The sequence below is a fragment of the Chaetodon auriga genome, chromosome 4, assembly GCF_051107435.1.
Source record: "Chaetodon auriga isolate fChaAug3 chromosome 4, fChaAug3.hap1, whole genome shotgun sequence".
Lineage (NCBI taxonomy): Eukaryota > Metazoa > Chordata > Actinopteri > Chaetodontiformes > Chaetodontidae > Chaetodon > Chaetodon auriga.
This window is the reverse complement of record NC_135077.1, coordinates 26258201-26277467: the sequence shown is the minus strand read 5'-3', so window position 1 is coordinate 26277467 and position 19267 is coordinate 26258201. Positions and strand designations below refer to the sequence as shown.

Below are 19267 nucleotides of genomic sequence, written 5' to 3'. Positions count from 1 at the left end.
AGGAGACTGCATTTTTTCTTCTCTCAAAAGTTCCACAGTCTTTAAGTACTAATCAGCTCATCTTTTTCTGCAGCTGTGGTCAAGTTGTACTGTAATGTACTGTAAGAATCATCCCAAGTATGTTACTGTATATTGTTTTTTAATATTACATTCATGGAAAATATCAAATCTAGATTTTTTTTAGTTGGTTACCAGTGATTGCAGACACTGCACTGACTCAGACATACTATTTTCATCAACAATGACATGCATTCAGTCATTGCAACTAATTGTGTCTAATTACCATGTCAAGCTCCCTGAAACTCTAATATTAATGTCTCCAGCTCTGGGAACAGATCAGTTTAATGCTGTGCAACCTTCATCTCTTCCATATGCATACAATCTGTTGTAATTCGTGGTGGGATACTGACTACAGCTGGCTCAATTAATATTTTTTTTTTTAATGATTTTTTTTTTTTTTTTTTTTTTTTTGGAGTTGCAATAAGTTGACAAGAAACATATTGATATGGACACAGCCTTGGGGCAGTCTAGTCTCAGATGGAGACTCCTACTCCTACTTTAACAGAGCTGTTCACAGCACTCTGACCTCTTGGCTACGAGTCCACTTGTCCATCAAATTCTTGCTCAGAGAACCAGACGGGTGGAGTTCACAGCATGAGGGCAGATTGACTGCCTGATACTGTGAGCTGTGAATCACAGTGTAGTAAAGTGTAGGGATTTAAAATGTTTCCTATACATGGATGTATGGACCAGCCTACGTGATGCAGGAAAGAGCATCGTTTTTATAGGGAATCCATTACCTGCACAATTCAATTAAGCTAATGTCAAAGCTGAATATGAATTTTCATTCAATTAAATCAATACCACGTTTACACCAAAGTTTGTGCATATATGTGGGTTTTTTTTAAATGTGGGTAGATCAGTTAAAACAGGCTATTAACTCCTTTCTCAATGCCAGTAGAGAAGTTAGCCAATCTGTTTTCTGTCTGGTGTGTCACGTTTGAGGTCACAAACAACAGAAAGCAGCACGGAGCCCAGTGACAATATTGTGGTGATTGCTTTTTTATATTCCTTTGATGAGGTGATGACGGTGAGACGGAAACAGAGTGTGATGAGTTGACAATTATGTCTGGACAGTTTCCGGTGTTTAACTGTTATTTTGTTCATCACCTGTATTTTGCAGGAAGGCAATGCAATAAATGAAGACAATGTCCATCGTGTCCACAGATAAACAAAAGAATTGAGAACATATGGATTTACCTGTATAATCTATGTCATAGCTCATACTGTAAACTCAGCAAAATGTACATTTCCAAAGCTTTAACTCCATCTGGAGAACAACACGTCATGTTTTATGGACGACTCAGCTGTTCCGAGTCTCTGTTCTCTAACAGAAATATTGGTTTCATTAACTAGTCCAATCTCTTAAATTTTGTAGTTTTTACAATCCGTGTCAAGCTGTTGGCACTGAAATGTAAGACTTTCTGCAGATGTTTCAGATCAAAAGACTCAAGAAATGCTCTTAAAAAGATCATTTTGTACAATTATGACATCTGTGAAGATTCTGTCATCCAGGTCATGGTTATCCAAGTATGTTTGAATCAAGGGAACTGGACTTAGTTGTACAATATTGAAAATAAGAGAGAGCTTCTTCAGTTCTAACTGACAGGTGGGGAGTCCCAGGTATTTAAGCTCTGTGGGGTTGTTATCACGGTCATTGATATCGATATACTTGGGTCATTAGTGCTCATGGCTGTGTAACGGCAGTCTATAACAAGTCATAACTGCACATTCATGACGTTACATCGTGTCTGTATCAGGTAATATTCAACATGTGTCCGTACATGTACTTCTTCTGTTTTAGTCAAGGTTGAATCCCAGGATTAGCCTATCAATTACATCAACATGTACTCAGCAAATTATTCCCAATGTATACAACACAAAATTCAGAGATATGAAATCTATGTCAATCACTGGGGTGTGATCTAAATGCTTAAGTGATTAACCTGATCAAGTTATCAAGTCACCTTTTTGCCTATGCACCTGACATCATGTTGGAAAGCACACACACAACCTTGAAACATAAAATCAACAGCCTACCACAAACAGGTGAGGCTGTTAATGTGAAACACCTGTGCAGGAAATGTTGAGTTGGAATGATGGTAGCTTAAAAAGCTTAAATGTAATCACTGAATGAGAGTGAAAAATAAATGATTCGCTACATCTCACCTTTCTCTTGTTAGTTGGACAGACGTACAGGTAACTCAGAACAGTCTTGGATCCGACTTTGTCATTCATTCTCTCATATGTGGAGCCGTAGTCAGTGGATCTGAATTAAGGAAGCAAATGGAAAATAGTCAAAAGCAGCAGGCAATACTACAGTAGATAAACCTTGACAAAGCACACTGAAAGTTCACTGACAAGCTAATGGGTTCACAAAAAGACAAAGGATTAAGGATTAAGGATTACTGGGACATTGAACCATTCATATCAAATTATACATCATTTATTTTGCAGTGATGAAAAAGGATGCAATATCACAACCTACAGTAAAACAAGAAACACACAGGCTGGTGTGTGTGTGTGTGTGTGTGTGTGTGTGTGTGTGTGTGTTATGTACAGAGAGAGAGAGAGAGAGAGAGAAACTGTATATATACATACAGTTTCTCTTTGCAAGAGTGAAACCTCTGGCAGTAGAACAAGAGGAGGTTAACCAATCACCCAGCTGCCAACAAAAACGAACCATTCAAAAATGTCTGGGGACCCAGCACTGTAAATAATTAATTCTCTTCTGATGACTACTATGAAATAAGATATGACGAGTGCAAAAACATGTGGATGTTCCTGAACCCATGGGCTTTAATAATTTAACAGTGGGAATGAGCCTGTTAGCCAGCATAGTCCCTAGAAACTCTACATAAATCCATCATCACAAGTAACTACCAAATCTGCCTTCAAGTAGAATATTACATCATTTACAGGGCTGCACTCGCTTCTCCTTTTTTTTTCTGTGAAAGCTACATTCATGTGTTTAGGATTTTCAAATTTTTCTCAGGACAGAAGCACCCAACCAAAACAGTGGCATAACTCCCATTTAGATCTGCAGTCTACTTCACAGGGAGGAAAGTGAAGACAAAACCTATTTCAGTGTTCTTTCCTTTTTCGGTCAGAGCGCCTTTCATGGGGACGGAGATTCAGTGAAATAGCAAAGAGATTTCTCTCAATTCCAATTCATTCCAGAATGCCTCTGAGAGACACGGTTGTTGCTATGATTACAAAGCACGATAATGAGTCAGACAGCATCATTTCCACAGCATTTTATAGTGGAGGTGTGGGGAGAAGTGCTGCACTGAGAATCCTCCTGGTTTGGAGCAGGGCTGTGAACTACACTGTTGGCCTCTGAGTAACACTGTTGGAGTCTCCTGAGAGGAGACTTCATAAATAACATAGAAGCATATGTTGTTTTTGGCATTACTTTGATAAGCACTGCTGCCAGGCATACCTTCATCATCTGGTCACTATAATGCATATGCTTAAATTTTTTAAATGGAAAAAGGTGATATCTTTGGCCCATACAGCAGGGAGATGTCAGCTTTCGGATGTGGACCAAGATTAAGTGTGTACCCCCTAAACACTAACCCTGCATAAGACAGTTAATCAATACAAAAAGGAAAATTAGCTCATTTCATTAGCAGACATGGCAGAGTGAAAATTGAAAGGTATCCACCTTTCTCCTTCATTTTATTTTTCATTTTGTTTTTGAACCAGTTTGAAATGGAAATAATTTGAAGTTTCAGGGGACTGTCATTAGCAAGACGCTGTACGTTCAGCTTTCTCAGGCCTTCTGAGAAAGGTTAACCAAATGCATAAAATGTGCCCAAAATGTCCTGGTTTGTGTCAGGAATGCTACATAAAAACTGAAACACAAACCCACTTTATTGACTGATGCATCCTGTTACTGAAATAATTTTAGGTAGTTAAAGCTGCCTTTGGAGTTTCTGACCACCAGCAAAAACTGTTAGAAGTGAGGCCCTGTTTTGTTTGTATCTCATGCACAAGCACGATCAACACTTGGTGGTGGTAACATGTGAAGGGTGATCCTGACTTGTCTCACAGGGTCCCTTTAAGGAAGATCTTTTTGGAAGAGAGTAAATTATTATTTCTTTACTAATGTCACATGAGGTTTTTTAGTGTCTAGCAGCAATCGAACCAAGCAAATTCCTATATTCAAAGACTTTTTAAACTAGGGTCAGGCCCACGTGCAGACTTCAAATGCTGCAACACCTGTGTACAGTGTAATGCAGTGCAATGCTAATCCTGTCACAAATATTACCCCTGTGATGCTTATCATATTTTCTGTAAGAGGTTAGACTGAGCTCTACAGTTTTCTAGTGAGACCTGGGATTCTTCATTGTACAGTGAAGAACATGTTGTTTTTATATATTTCAATCAAATTAAATTAACAACTTCACATAACAGATCAGTCAATGTCAATCACTGTCTATAATGTCTAACAAATACAATTAAAATTTCCACAATTAAATTTAGACAAACTGAAAGTCTTTGTTATAGGCTCAGAGTGTGTTTCCAGACACATTTGGCCTGCCCTTGTCCCCCCTAATGAAATTAAGTCGTCACATACTGACAAGTCCAATTTCACCTGAGCAATATTTTTAAGCATCTTCAGTGATGCAAAGAGGATTATCCGTGCAAAAAATTTCATGGTACATCAATTACTGTAGTGCCTAGCTTCCCCAAAAAGGCTGAATGCTGCTGTTGTTTTTAAACTAGCCAGGCTTTAACACTGAATTTACAGATGGTAGCATACCTCTTGTTTTGGGTTTCTCTTTGTCGGTTGCCTGTACAGTTAAAGATTGACTTTCAGATTTGATTGATTGTGTTTAAGGGTTAACAATAGACCAATGAGTGTGAAAAACCCTGTGTCTTACACTCCAGTACACTGACAGCTTTTTGACGGCTGGATCACCCGCCACCTCCTGTATGGCAGCAGGAATAGGCAGGATGTAGCATTTGTTCTTGCAGACATGCTGCACAGTGACCATCAGACAGGCCTGTGTCTGGAATGAGGCTTTTCTCTCTATTTGCTCTTTGTACATGCAGGTCTGGTGTGACTGCTGTGTGACACTTAAGTTTTCCTGTCGCTGTGTCACATCAGAGCCTAGAGTTTCTGGGCTTCACTTTCTCAGCCTTTCAAGCTGTATTTGAGGGTGAAGCTATTGGGAATTAATATGATGGTTACTTATTGTAACCCTAGTTCTGTGACCACACACAGAGCCTTTAATCAGCAGCCCAGTATCCCTTGGCTTTACTTCTGTGCTAGACAATTCTGCACCTCATGATTTATGTCTGATGCCAACATTCAGGACATAACGTGTCCTTTATGTACAGAAGTGGAAATTATAGGTGGTCAGGCTGATGGGTGGACACGTCACGTGTCAGACTTTCAGAATTTTTTACTTATACAGAAGTTTAAGTAAAAAATGTAGTTAAAGTAAGTAAAACTACTTGTTCACATGATGATGTATCATCCCTAGATTCCACCAGGCACATCCCCCTGATGTTGCTTATGCCACACATTTTTGTTCCGTGCTCCGTGCGGCTGCAAACCCCACTGGGTGCATTTTGTAAGCAGAGCATTTTGCCTGCTTTATTTTGTTAACTTGCTCAGATTTTGCTCATTTGGTCAGTTTCCCTTGATATTTGTGCTTCTACCATGCATAAGTATGGTTCTTAGATAAATAGTTTCCTTTTTGGTCTGTTTTAATTGCATTTATTGTTGATGTATGACTGGGAGTCTGTACATAGTGTTTTATTTTGAAAAATGACTGGATTCACTACACCATTCCAGTATCTGACTTCCTGTTTTGCTTAATCTGCACTTTGCAGTTTGATGAATCATCCATCAAAAGCAGACTTGGCTGTTTTCTCAGAGGAGCAGAGGGAATGCCCTCCACGCCCGGTGGAATTGTACGGGTTGTCTAGAATGACAGCGATCAGCTTTGTCATACACGTTGCATATGGAGAATATTGAGGTTATACTCTTGTTAGAAAAGGGGTCATCCATTAATTATTCACTGATAGATTGTTTAATCTGATGCATCAATGTGTAATCAGCATGGTACGGTGTTTAGCTGCTGGAGGTGGAGCTAATTTTAACTGCCTCACATACAATTTGGTAGTTTAGTAGTAATTTTTTTTCATCTATCAGTGTTTTCTGTAATCTTTTCTTTCTTTGTGAAATACTGGGTTGAATTCAACCTTTTTTGGTTGAATTCTGAAATCAAAAACAACTGACTAAGAATGAACATGCAATTTTTTCAAGTGCAGAGGAATTTAAGTGTTCCAGCTTGAGGGTTCCGCCTTGATTCATCGAATTATCTTTTTATTGCATAATCATTTTCTGCAAACTAATACGGTTAAACATTTCTGAGAGTCTGCAGAGGAACAGCTCTTTTCACAAAATGATCATAAGATTACAATGTTTATCTGCGCCTCCTTTGTCAGTGACCAACAGTCGTCTATCTGCCGAGTCCACTGAGATGCTTGTTTACCTCTTGATTTGTCTGGTCACTGTGTGCAAAGAAGGAAGAGTTAAACAGACTGTGTCAAGAAAGAATGGAGGGAAGAAAGAAAAATACTGCCAGTGCCTTGAGTCTTCTACATATTTCCAATTTGAGGTACATCGCCACTACGCTTTTCACAAAAAGTAGCCTGTTTCCATTTCTGTTTAGACAAGCAGTTTGTGAGCTTTCCTGTGGAATTAATGGCTGTTGCAGGCTTGTGGTGAAAGATAGCAGCTGGAAATATTTTTGTGACTATCTGTAAAAGAGATTAAGGCAGATTTGAATCAGGATGTTACATCAGACTCTCTCGAGTGGAAGACTGTCTAAGTGTGTTACCATGAAACAGACTTATCACATTGGCAATAGCATGTTCTTGGAGGTATGGTGTTTAAACAGAGGAATCGAAAGCAGAATGGAAAGGCGTGTCACTGTTTTTGCTTTAATCTGTCTTTATGCTTGTGAAGAAGAACAAAAGATGAGATTGCAAAATTAGTAGAGTATGCTAGGTCAAGATTCTCTTGAAATGCAATTAATTAAAGAATCCAAAAAATAGCATCTGCTGTATCTACACAGTCAGAAAGTGGAGGTTTCCATTTGTTTTCATTTGTGAAGTCCTCCATTTTTTTCAGAGCCAGGGAGAGAGATGCAGTGTAGTGCATTGCAGTGTGTGAACATCAAATGATTGGGAAAAAAGGCAGACAGAAATTGCATTAGGGAATGTTTGTGAGGTTTTGCCAGATGGCTGCCAGTAAAGCAGAACGATTCAGCGTTGGTGTACAACACTGTTGACCAGGCTCTGGGGAGAAACAGAGACAGATAGAGAAAAGCCGTGCACTTCAAAGACTGAGGGATGAGAACTCCAACCAAATCATCTTAGTTTCTCAAGAAAGCACATCAGCCTGAAGCATACAGGAATTAAAGAGAAATGTCTTGTGCAATATTGTTCCAAGGAAAACAAAAGGTTAGCCATCTGACTCTTCTCACTATAACGCTGACTTCGGCTCGCTTGCTGCTGAATTAAAAACTGTTAATGCGTGCGAGTGCATATGAAACAGCAAGGAGACACAATGAGAACAGAAAACACCAAATCAATATTCATCAGGGGTCCGAAAATGAAAGCATCATCAGGTGGTTGTCGCAGTCGAACCGAAGCAGAAACACATCAACTGTCTGTCCTAAGAGTCACACTGAGACACAGGAGGCTCAGAAAGCGAGAGAGAGACTGAGTGAGGAAAGGTTTCTTAGCAGAGAACCCTGCGGCAAAATCAAGCCTGAAGACTCTGAACACTCACTGACTGATGCGCTTGAAAAACATTCTCTGCACTGGTGAACCGAAGCGTTCTATGCAGTGCTGAAGGGTCAGAGGTAGAGACGCCTGAATGCGTTGCAGATATTTCCACTGCAATTGTCTGAATTGTTGCAGTCTTTTGTTCCAGGAACACACTCTAGGGGGATGACAAAGCCAATTCCGTTCCAGCCACAGGTCCTCGACACAAGCCTGCACTCTGGATAGAATCCAGGGAACTTTGGATGACCAGGAAAAGAACTAAACAGAGCTGTCGCCAGAACAAAACGCCTGAGAGTTTGATGACGAAGTATGAGAGACCAGACTTGGTCCACCTGAAAATCTTATTAACCTTCCTTTACCCAGCAAAGCAGTAGCGAAGCTCTCTCTCTCTCTCTCTCTCTCTCTCTCTCTCTCTCTCTCTCTCTCTCTCTCTCTCTCTACAGTGGCTTGCTTTAAGTCCATTTATTTATATATACTTATGTGCAAGTGGAACAGAGCTGAAAGAAGAAGATCCTGTCACACCCTGCCACTCTCTCCAGCCATGTTCCTACTTCCTCAACCCCCTTCAATGCCATTCTCTAATTGTCCACCAGTGTCCTCTGACTTTTCCACCTGTCCCAGTCATCTCACCAGCTCCAGTCACGTGACCCTTCACCTGTTTCTACTTTTCCATTGTCTTTTAACCTGTTGCCTGCTCATCATTCATGCCTTCTGGACTTGTTTGACTGTTCAGACCACCATTGTATTGTCAACCTATTAGCTCTTCATGACCACTGCCTCAAGTAAATTTTGATATATCCTACCTGTCTTGCCTGGTGTGTGTTTGTCTATGTTTGGGTCCTCCCCCCTTTTTTTTGCCAGAATCCACTGAACGTGACAGATCCAGTGTTTCAATTCTGGTCCTTTCTGTGAAGAACTTTGACATCATTTCCATGTTAGTGTGCTTTTTCTCCACCTGCTCAGATGTCCTCTCACTGCAAAGACATGCAGTCCAGTTAAATTTGACCCTCCACAGTAAATACTGGTTTGATGAATTGCAGGTTATATAAAACACATATTTCTATTTTCATCTTTTACAGTTTCTTGTTTTCTGCAGTATTTGAGCACAACAACTATGGTTCATGTTATGGAAATATTGTGATTATGGAATATGAATTGGGGTTTGTGTTATGCTGCTAAAATTCTGAATTCAGGTAAGGGAAAGACTGTGATTAGTGTTCATAAAATAGCAAATGTTAATTGCTACCTTAAATGTTCTAAAATGTGGGTACACTTAACCAAATAAATCAAATCGTGTCTCTTGCATAAATAAACGATAATTACCCATCATGGAAAAGTACAAACTTTCATAACTAACACTGTATCATGTGATCTGTCATATTCTATGACCTGTAGCAGTGTGACAACCACTTTGTCTTCAGGCAAGAGAACTGAGCGCATATGTATGTAAGTATATACAGTACATACATACATACACACACGCGTACACACACACAATTGGTTCCACGTCTGCACCGATAGTACAGCCACCAGTGAGGAGCACCCACTGTTTTCCCTCACAGCAAAAGGAAAACTGGGTGAGGACAGAGATAATGATTGTCACATAGCTGTGACAAAATATATGGTGGAAACCTACCCTGCACAGTGAAGTGTCTGCGGTTCAGGTGTGATGATGTGTGAAATAAAAGTTTTTAAGTAAGAACTGTCTTCAGTCTCCAAACAAACAATCTATGTAAAACATTTGATCAGAGATTCAGTATTAGATTCAGATTTGGTAAAATGCTTTCCAACCCCATCTCTTATATGACTTCTCTCCGCCTTTATAATCCTCCTCACAGAGAGGACACTATACTGCACTGGTGCTGAACATTGGCACAGGATCTGCAAAACATAGAAATTGTTATGTGTAAAATCCTGCAATATAATTCTGAGCGATATTGGGCTGTCTGGGACTTCTACAATCTCTGCCAAGGAGCACTGAAGCTGTTCGTGTGGATCGGCCAGACACCTTACAGGGGGACTTGATGTTGACGTTGTTTTTTAATATTGTCAACAGTTATGGGTGACCTAGATGTCTAAAAATGCCCATTTTAACCTACAGTAGGCAGTCTAGACATCTCGACGAACTGAAGATCAATGCTCACTGGGTCAGAACTGCCCACAGTGTAGATTGTAATGTGTTTGTAAGATGGCCCTGCAGCGACTGATGACCTGTTCGGGGTGTTTCCTTGCCATTTTGTCTGAGGCATGAACAGAAAGGTTTCAGCCTCCCTGTGAGGCTGAACAGGAGTAAGCGGGCATAGAAAATGAACGGATGGATGAGTCGCCTGGGGCAATTAGTCTGTTACTTGCAGCCAGTGTACGGCTTCATTCAACCAATGGAATATTAAATGCTTTAATTCAAAGCACAAAGCCGGCACTCTAGACAACATTCAGGCAGAAACACTGTTGTCATAGTTCACTGTCATGGCAAGTACAGTTGGCATAATGGTTACTTTCAAAGCAGCTTCTCCATCCAATCATTTCATTTCCTCTTTCCTCTGTTCTGTCCAGTTTCTGTATTGATTTTCCAAAAAATGTTCCAAATTATGTTGCCCTCCACCACAATGGAGGATCCATACTGTATGCATTTTCAAAGCAGTGCCATCCACTGACAATGAGCTCTGGAGCAACAAATAGTTTTCTGGACTTTGACATTTAAAGGCCCATTGCGCAGAATTTTCATCTGATGATATCATGTTTCACATCATTCTGATGACTCCAGTTTTGGTTTGTAGAAAAATGAGCCAATCTCAGTGTTATGTCAGTGTCTCCAGGTTAGATCCACAGTGTGTCCAAGTGCCTTTGTGGATAGCACCACTAGGAGTCGCCAGAATCAAATGTTTAAATTCCAAACATAAGCACTTCAGACTGACTTTTCTGGAACGTACACAGGAGCCTGAAAATGTTTCTGTGCATCGAAACTAACATTGTGAAAAATCAAGTCCAGTACATTTATGAACAGAAATCAGAAATCAGCTTCCCTATTATTGAATTTTATTTTATTTTTTTTTAATTTTAGCTTTTTATGGAAAGATGTGGACATAATATTCATATTTATTTACATATATGCTACAAATATCTACACTGCAGATGTAATGTTTAAAATGATTAATTAAAAACACATAAAGGTGAACACAGAGACTCTGATGGTCCAGTCTCACTTGCTAAAACCAGAACATAATGCACCACTATCACTATACATGTTCATTTTCCACTGGCTTCTATCAGCAAAAGGAATTATTTTGAATCAAGAGACAGCATACAAAAACTTTTCAGAGAATGAAAATGTATTCTGATATGTGCTGCAAAACAAAGGAATAAAAATGGTGACATGAGATCTGAAAGAGAAAAAAGCATGAAGATTGTGTTGCAGCATGTCTTAAGCAGAGGCAGCAAACATCCAGCAGTTTTTAATAATCACTGCTACCATCAGCAAAGCATATCTCAGCAAGGAGAGTCATAATGTACAAGCTGTCAAGTAGTTTATCTCTGGAATATACACTCACCCTGAGCTGCACTCTTGTGAAAACTTGCACACCAATTGAAGCATACACACACAGTCCTGCTCAAAGGTGGCACGCACACACACTCACACATCCACACACACACATGCTTGCATCTTTCCATGTTTTCACCTAAGGCAACTGCTGCGCAGTCTCTCCTCTAATGCAGAACCCACTGAAGCGTAATTGAAAATGACTTTGGAGAACTGACACAGTAAGATTGGAAGATACTGTATTTGCAGGTGTCTCTGTGGCAGAGCACAGATTTGTCAGTGAAACACACGTGAGAGCAGAGGATGATGAAGCATAAAAAAATAATGGAACCTCAGAAGACTAAGCACTGTACGGCAAAGTCTGTCTTTCAATAGATTAAGAAATATGTTTATGTGCATATCCGACTGATTGTGTGACTGTAGTAAGTGTTAGTGGGAGATAGAGAAAGGGAAATATAAAAGCAACCCATGTGTGAGGCAAACAGAAACAGGAAACATGCCTGCCGACCGTGGTAGAATCCATGCTGCTGCTTATACAAAGAGTCGGAAATGATCCTGCAGTGTAAAACTAAAGATTTCACATAACAGCATGTGCTGGAGTGTGATACATGCAAACAAGAACAACAGAAATGGGAGAAAAATTGTAAAAAAAAGAAGAGAAAAAAATGTATCCGTGCTGCCATCAGGCCTTACCAAATATAACCCTGACCGCATCATTGCACTGCGCCTGACAAATGCAGTGTTGAGGAAATACCTTAAAGGAACAGCCCGAGTGGGACAGAAGTGCTGACATTCAAAGATCGCTCTTAGTGACAACATTTGTCGTGTATCCCACTCACAGCCCGTGTTCTCCATTCAACCTTGACAGCGGGTAGGCAAGTATCTTTGCTTCATCCCCTTCCCTGCTCGCCACGCGCGAGAATGCTTTTTCCAGAATGAATCTTTAAATAAAGTATAAAACTTTAAAAATTCCTCCCAGACATGATAACTTTTTCATGAGGTCTAGAAGGATTTTTAGGTACAAAAGATAAATCTGCTTTTGACATCCGCCTTGTTTTCACCGTGGTTGCCGGCCGCTGATCTGACCCATATCATCTCATGACTTAGTCACCTCACCCGACCCTCTTTCCTCTGTTCTGTACAGTCCAGCCAACCAACAACCAGTTCCCCTTTGCAGTCGATCACAGACGCCGCTGTACAGTGTGTGATTTAAATCTTAGTCAGAGTGCATGCTTTGGAGGAAAAAATCCCCCAGTGTATCTTTCAACTCTGCAAAGCTGGTGGGCAAAGAACAACCAGAAATGACTTCCATTCATTATTCATGCCACAAGAAGGCCTAGAAAACAGCAATTCAATGGCTAGATTATAACAGAATATATAGCTGGAGAGCAGCAGTGCACTACAGTGGCCGGCAGGTCTGAGTTTGAGCTCCAACAAAGTCCCTTGACTGTCGTTAGTGATGGTAACTGACATGTTGAGGTCAGGAAGAAGTAGAGGTCAATGTGCTAAAATAAGGGAGCGGAGAAGTAGGGGAGCTCTCTAGTGAAGATGCCTGTGAAGGTGTAGAGTATGCTAATTATTAATTATTAATAATATATTAGTAATTAATTATTACTTTTTAATTAAGTATGCTAATTCTTCTCTATATCTCACACAAATTGGAAATTCACATCAACTTTTTAAATGGTACACAGAATGCTTGCAGTGTAGAAGGGCATTTTCTGGGCGCCAACATGGAAATACTTAAAATTTAAATGCAAGAACAGCAGAGTATGAAACACAAACTTACTGAATTTTCAGACACAACATACATGCCCTCCAATATAGAGCCCTTAAACTGATAAAAGCCGATAAAAGATGACTCAGAAGTGTGGGAGTCAAAAATGTTAAGGTGCAATACGTAATATATATGTAAGTATTTCAGTTTAAAACATTCAAAAATGAACTAGAATTATCATCACAATGGAAAGAAATAATAGTTTGCACGCTAACCAGCTAGCCCCGGCCTGTCCTGTCTCGTAAAGCCTCAAGAGAAAACACCCTGTGCAGACTCCTTTTGTATATCAACAATAACCACAATTTAAACGGACAACTAAAAAAAACATGTAACTACAAAGCCTACTTATCAATGGTAGAAGCACAAATATCGAGGGGAAATGACCAAAACAGCTAAATGTTAGCAAGTCAACCAAATCAGGCAGGCAAAATGCCCTGCTCCTGGAGAACTTGAGGTTTGCAGCCACTTGGAGGTAGGAACAAAAACGTGTTGCATATGCGACGTCACAGAGATGCGCCCAGTGGAATCTCGCAGTACTGCAGGATATTGCGAGTTTAACAACTTGCCCTGTGCAATAGCAAAGCAAAGTCAGAGGCCCACATTCAGAGCTGGCTTGCTCTGAAAACATTTGGACACAAAGGAATAGAACTGGCTTTGGATGAACTACAGCTGAGCATTTGCATCCTCAGTGAGAAGGTAAAAAAAAAAAAAAAAAAAAAAAAAAAGAGAGAAAGCCACATAGATGCTGTGTGTATCCTTGGTAAACAGGAGGCAATGTTCTGTAGAAAAAAATGAGAGTGCAAGTTCAAGTTTAAGGCCAAGACAGAGGAGCTTTAGGATGCCGTCATCAACATCTTCCTCAAGAAGGACAGGCACATGGACTTCAGATCAAGTAAGCAAGACTAAACTCTGTCGCTCCCTCAAGCGTCACATCACACTGTATCTGTTGTTAAGCTTCTAATAATAACCTTGTGAGTGCCGTTTCAATTGCTGCTTCAGTTTGAGTGTCGCGAATTAGATTTTTTTTTCCAGCTGTGTTTTTAATTGTTGTGTCACAGCACAGTGACGGTCGTGGTCGTTGTGAGATATCGCACATGGTCAAAGATTGTGATCTTGTGTTGCAAGTTTAGTCATCTGAACAGCCCGTTCACAATAGCTGATTTCAGAATGTCTGTGTTGATTTATGGGGAAGAGATGTTGCATATTTTGAATATGTGGATTTATGCAGACTATTGTGCATAAGCTTATTTGTAATGAAGTTTTTGCTTTCTCTCTCTCTCTGCATCTATTTGTCTCCCTGACACAAACAATGCACTGCAGTGTTAAGATGTGTAGCCTACTGAGAGATTGAAGTTATGGGGACTGTTACGCAGTAAGTTTGTTAACGGTCCTTTACGATCTTGATTTCGAAGGATTCTCCTAAAATGTGTTGTGCACTCTGACGACACATGAACCTGGCCTGAGATCTCACAGCACATTAACACACAGATGGCAAAGATGTACCACGCAAGGTTCTGGCCCGACCATGGGGAGCAAGTTGCATTCCGTGTTTTGCCCAAGGGCACTTTGACATGCGATGCCCCTAAAGTGGTTCGTTTATGTAACAATGGTGTGGACAGTGATGCTGCAGTACATGCGTGATTTCTTGATGAAGAAGGTTAGCTGCTTGAACAGGCTGCTGCTCAGTGTGTTTGGCTACAGGTGTTTTCAGTAAAGCTCGCCAGCTACACAGTCCTCTTGTTTGCTCCACACACACACACACACACACACACACACACACACACGCACACACACACACACACACACACACACACGTGTGATAAGGGAAATTTGAAAAGTTGTGTGCAGAAAACGGAATAGATTAATGCTAAACTTTATGTCAAGAACATGCAAATAGGAAAATGAAGAAGTTCAAAAATAAAACAAGGTTAAAGCAGAAGCTTCATCGTTCTTTTCACATTCCATTTTAATTAGTCAGCTAACAGTATTTATTGATGTATTTGGCCATATTTCACTTACGTACTGCTGCCGCTGCTGCTAATCCACTGCTCTTTCTTCTTTCAGCATATAGCCTACCTACAGGGGGATTGTTAGAGGTGTAGAGCACAGACACAGGGATTAGATGTGCTTTCACACATCATTTCCTCGAACAAATCTATCCCATGGCATATGGAGATTGCTTAATGATCTGTCTGTAAACTTACTGAGTCGTTCTAAAAATAAAGGGACATAGCTTGCTTTTAAAAAACCTGATAGAAGTGCTGAGGCAAACAGTGAAAGAGAAATATTTCCTCTTTTAATATACGCTTCACTGACTGCAGGAACCTCTCTGAATCTTTTTTTTTTCCAACCATATCATAATGGATGAGGGTTACAAACACGCTTTTGATTTATATCTGCCATAATTCCTTTGGATTTATGCTCATCATGCACTGTGTATGCAGAATCCAATTTTAAATCACTCCCTCCCTTTCTGTCAGCGAAGAAGTTGCTTGCTGGGGATGAACGACTCACAAATGCAAGTGTTTAGCAGAACACCAGCTGTTTCACTCGTGGAGACTTGGTAAAGTAGGAGTGATAAAAGCCAGGCAAGAGCGTAAGAAGTCTGAGCACGCTCTAAAAGTCTTTTGTTTGATCGCCTGCTCATTTGCCAGCGTGCATCCTGTTGCGGCAGCACAGGGTAAATACAAGTTTTGTTTCCATTTCCAAAGAGATGAGGGAAAAAAGTGCTCTCCTGGAAGGTGAGTGGGAGCTATCCTTCACGACTCTGCAGCGACTTTATCTGGTACCTTTCTTCTTCCTGATAAGCAGCTCCAGAGCCAATCATGTGGAACTTATAACTCAGACATGTGAAAGTGAAGTTTTACCAAAGTAAGTAAGTAGAAAAAGGGGCAAATGAATAATAAACTTTTCTCCAACCTTCTCTAAACTTCCTTCCTGTGCTGCACAAACCCTGATGCTGTTTACGCATTCAGCAGTCCTGGCATCTTCTCTCACAGTTGGCAGCAACTCATCCATAATCTCAACAGGTCTGAGTCTGTGGCCTCAGCGCTGACTATATAAGTGGCCATTGTGCAAGCATCAGGAAGCTGGTATGGACAAAAACATAACATGTATCTAGCTATAGCACCCACGCCACCAGTCACATCACCAGCTGCCACAGTCCAGCACCGTGCCGCAGGTGATGGGTGTCAGAATGTTGTCCTCTGTGGAAATAATTGTGTCGTTTCAGATAAGCAGTGGAGTCAAAGCTCTCAGGTTACCTGCTGCTGTTGACAGCACACAACCGAAATTCCAAAAAAGTAGGGATGCTGCTGTATAAATACACAGCAACTACAATTATTTGCTAATCCCTTTGGATATATACTCACTTGAAAACAGTACAAAGACAACATATTTAAAATCTGACCTCATCAGCTTCACTGATTTTTGTAAATATCTGCTTATTCTGAGTTTGATGGTAGCAAAATAGAAAAAGTGAAAATGCAGATGGCTTTCAGATCAAATAGCTTTCAAACACTAACAAATATATGTGAAATATTCCTAACCTGGAAGAAAAAACAAATTGCGTTAATCACTTCAACATCTTGATGGCTGATGAGACTTGGATTTGATTACCGATGACTGAAAACAAGCCAGAGTTGCCTCAAAGAGAGGTGCCCTTGAATTGCCATGGAACGAAACCCCACACTGCCTGGAGACGAAAGCCACATGATGAAATCTACAATTTGCTGTTATGACAGCTAGCAAATGAGCATGTGCTTCAGGATATGAGAAAAAGCCCAAGAGTGTGTAATTAAAAAGGTAAGAATTTAAATATGGTGAGAAAGGATCACAATAAATGACCTCTTTAATAACAGCGAGGGTGATTTATGCGTTAACTGCAAGGTAAAGCACGAAGGGGGAAACAAAAACGTTGCTCTAATTCACATGAAGTTTGTCTTAAAGCAGCATGCAGAGCATATGCTTTTCCAGGGTGCCTATAATTCAGTGCTGTCATCTTTTTTATTATTATTTTTTATTACCATAAAATTTAAGATATGTGCAGTCACGCTTGCAAGTGTGTGCTTTGTGTTGACTCCAGGTCGACAGCTGCTTATGAATAATCCAGTCTAACTTGTTTCGGATGGACATTTCTGATATTTGTGACTGCATGTACTGGATGCTAACGTGAAAAGTACCGACAGAGATCAGCCATCGTTTGTGTGTATGTATGTATGTTTATGTGTATACATACATACATACACTGGCTTCCTGTGACATTCTGTTTATTATGCACACATACATGCATACACAACATTATACACACACACACACACACACACACACGCACACACACACACATACACATATATAACATTAGCTAACAACATTAGCATTCATTTGTTCGTTTGTGAACTTGTTTCTGATCACCTTTTTTGGCTCTGCTTTGTTGTCAACACCAAAGTCCACTTTAGCTGCTGAATGTTCCACTATGTTCTCCAGCTAGTGGCTTAATCATACTGTAGCTGCCACATGCAGATAGGGTTGTTATTATCCATCGTACTATTCACTGGTTTTTTTTTTATTCTGGTTTAGGAGAGCCTATGGTAGCTTTATCAAACTTATCCTCTCCAGAGCGTTTTCATTGAAGTGCTCTTCAAATGTTCTGGTGAGCCCAGGCTGGTGAGGTTTTGAGGGAAATACCAAGTCCAATTGCAAAAGGTCACAGATATCAGGTGGGTCTCTCTGAGTGAGCCAGGCCCTTATTATAGGCACTGACCTGTGAAATATCACATAGCCTGTGAGCATGCTCAGCAAAATGATGCAATTTGAGAGGATGTCACTCCTCACCCCCAGGTGACCCCATCCTGGCACAGCAGGAGAGGAGGAGTCTGCAGCCAGGGAGTGATAACATAGACCTTTCTTCTTTCTATCTCCCTCTCTCTTTGATGGTCCCCTGTATTTAGGCAAGGTAATCCCCTCCAACAATGATGACCTTCTGAAAAGAGAGGTGGTGCACATCCAGTGATGGTGTGTGTTTTTTCCTCCTAACCTTCTCTCCTCTTTCATGGTCTGCGGTGGAAATTTATTTTAAAGGGACACGTTTCAACTTCTATTCAGCTGTACATTTTGTAGTTGGTTTACTGGGTAGCCTGCCTCATTAAAAAAAAAAAAAAAAGACTTCTTACTGTTATTGGTAGTAGTAGTGGTAGCAGTACTGTATAGTACTTTTCAAAATCAATTTACAGTGTTCTATAAACAGACAAAAGCAAGAGAATATAATGTGACAAAAACATACAAAGTACAATAAAAGAACAGACAGAATAAATAGCCAGCAGAAAAACTGAGATAATATGTTTTCTGCCAGGTTTAATTAGGAAAGCATATTTGTTTCAATGAATACAATATTCTTCACTATGCTAATGCTGAGCTTCCATAGGCATCCCACAGGAATTTCTCCTAGGAAACAGGAGTAGATTTTGGCAAGTAATACCAATATTTCAATTCTTGATTTTCATTGGTGATATTTGTACATGCTACATTACATTGGTTCTGATGTAAGCCATGATGAATACTACCACTGCAATATTGGAATTAAGGACAGAGTTCAAGTTTAATTTTACACAAATAATTAGTTACACAGGTAGACAACAATCTGTGTTTTTGTTGAGTAAGGTAATGTAGTTATTGAGCTCTGGGGAAAGTGTGGTATTGCAGCTTTGGAACAAAGTAGTGTATAGAGCATATGGGATATAGATTGAAAAAAAATGTCACTTGAGTCAGCGTTGGTTTGGCGCCAGAGGGTTGAACTCCAGAAAAAAAAACAAAAAAAAAACTTTCCATTAGGTAACCAGCAGTGTCTTTTTCTTGGCGGCTCCCTGCCTGGTAAATGCCCACATCTTCAAACTCTGTGCCTCTCAGTTCATACCAAAGCCTTTTAGTTAGAAATATGACATTTTTAGAGTTTTCTTTTCACTTAAAAAAGCTCATCCAGAGACACAGAAGACATTGTACTGCACTGTTGTCCTAGGCTGAGCAGTGCATCATTTCGTGATATGTTTTGGGTTACTAATTATTTTCCAGGCGTGAAGCAACTA

At 40.1% G+C, this 19267-nt stretch overlaps 1 protein-coding gene across 1 annotated transcript in view; it reads right to left on the bottom strand.

Moving 5' to 3' along the window:
- The window catches only part of sorcs3a (sortilin related VPS10 domain containing receptor 3a), a 200545-nt gene that overhangs the window by 94368 nt on the left and 86910 nt on the right, over positions 1 to 19267 (bottom strand). Inside the window, exon 3 of the mRNA XM_076728201.1 lies at positions 2230 to 2329. Coding sequence (XP_076584316.1) covers positions 2230 to 2329 — 100 coding nt within the window. The remainder of the gene's footprint in view (positions 1 to 2229; positions 2330 to 19267) is intronic.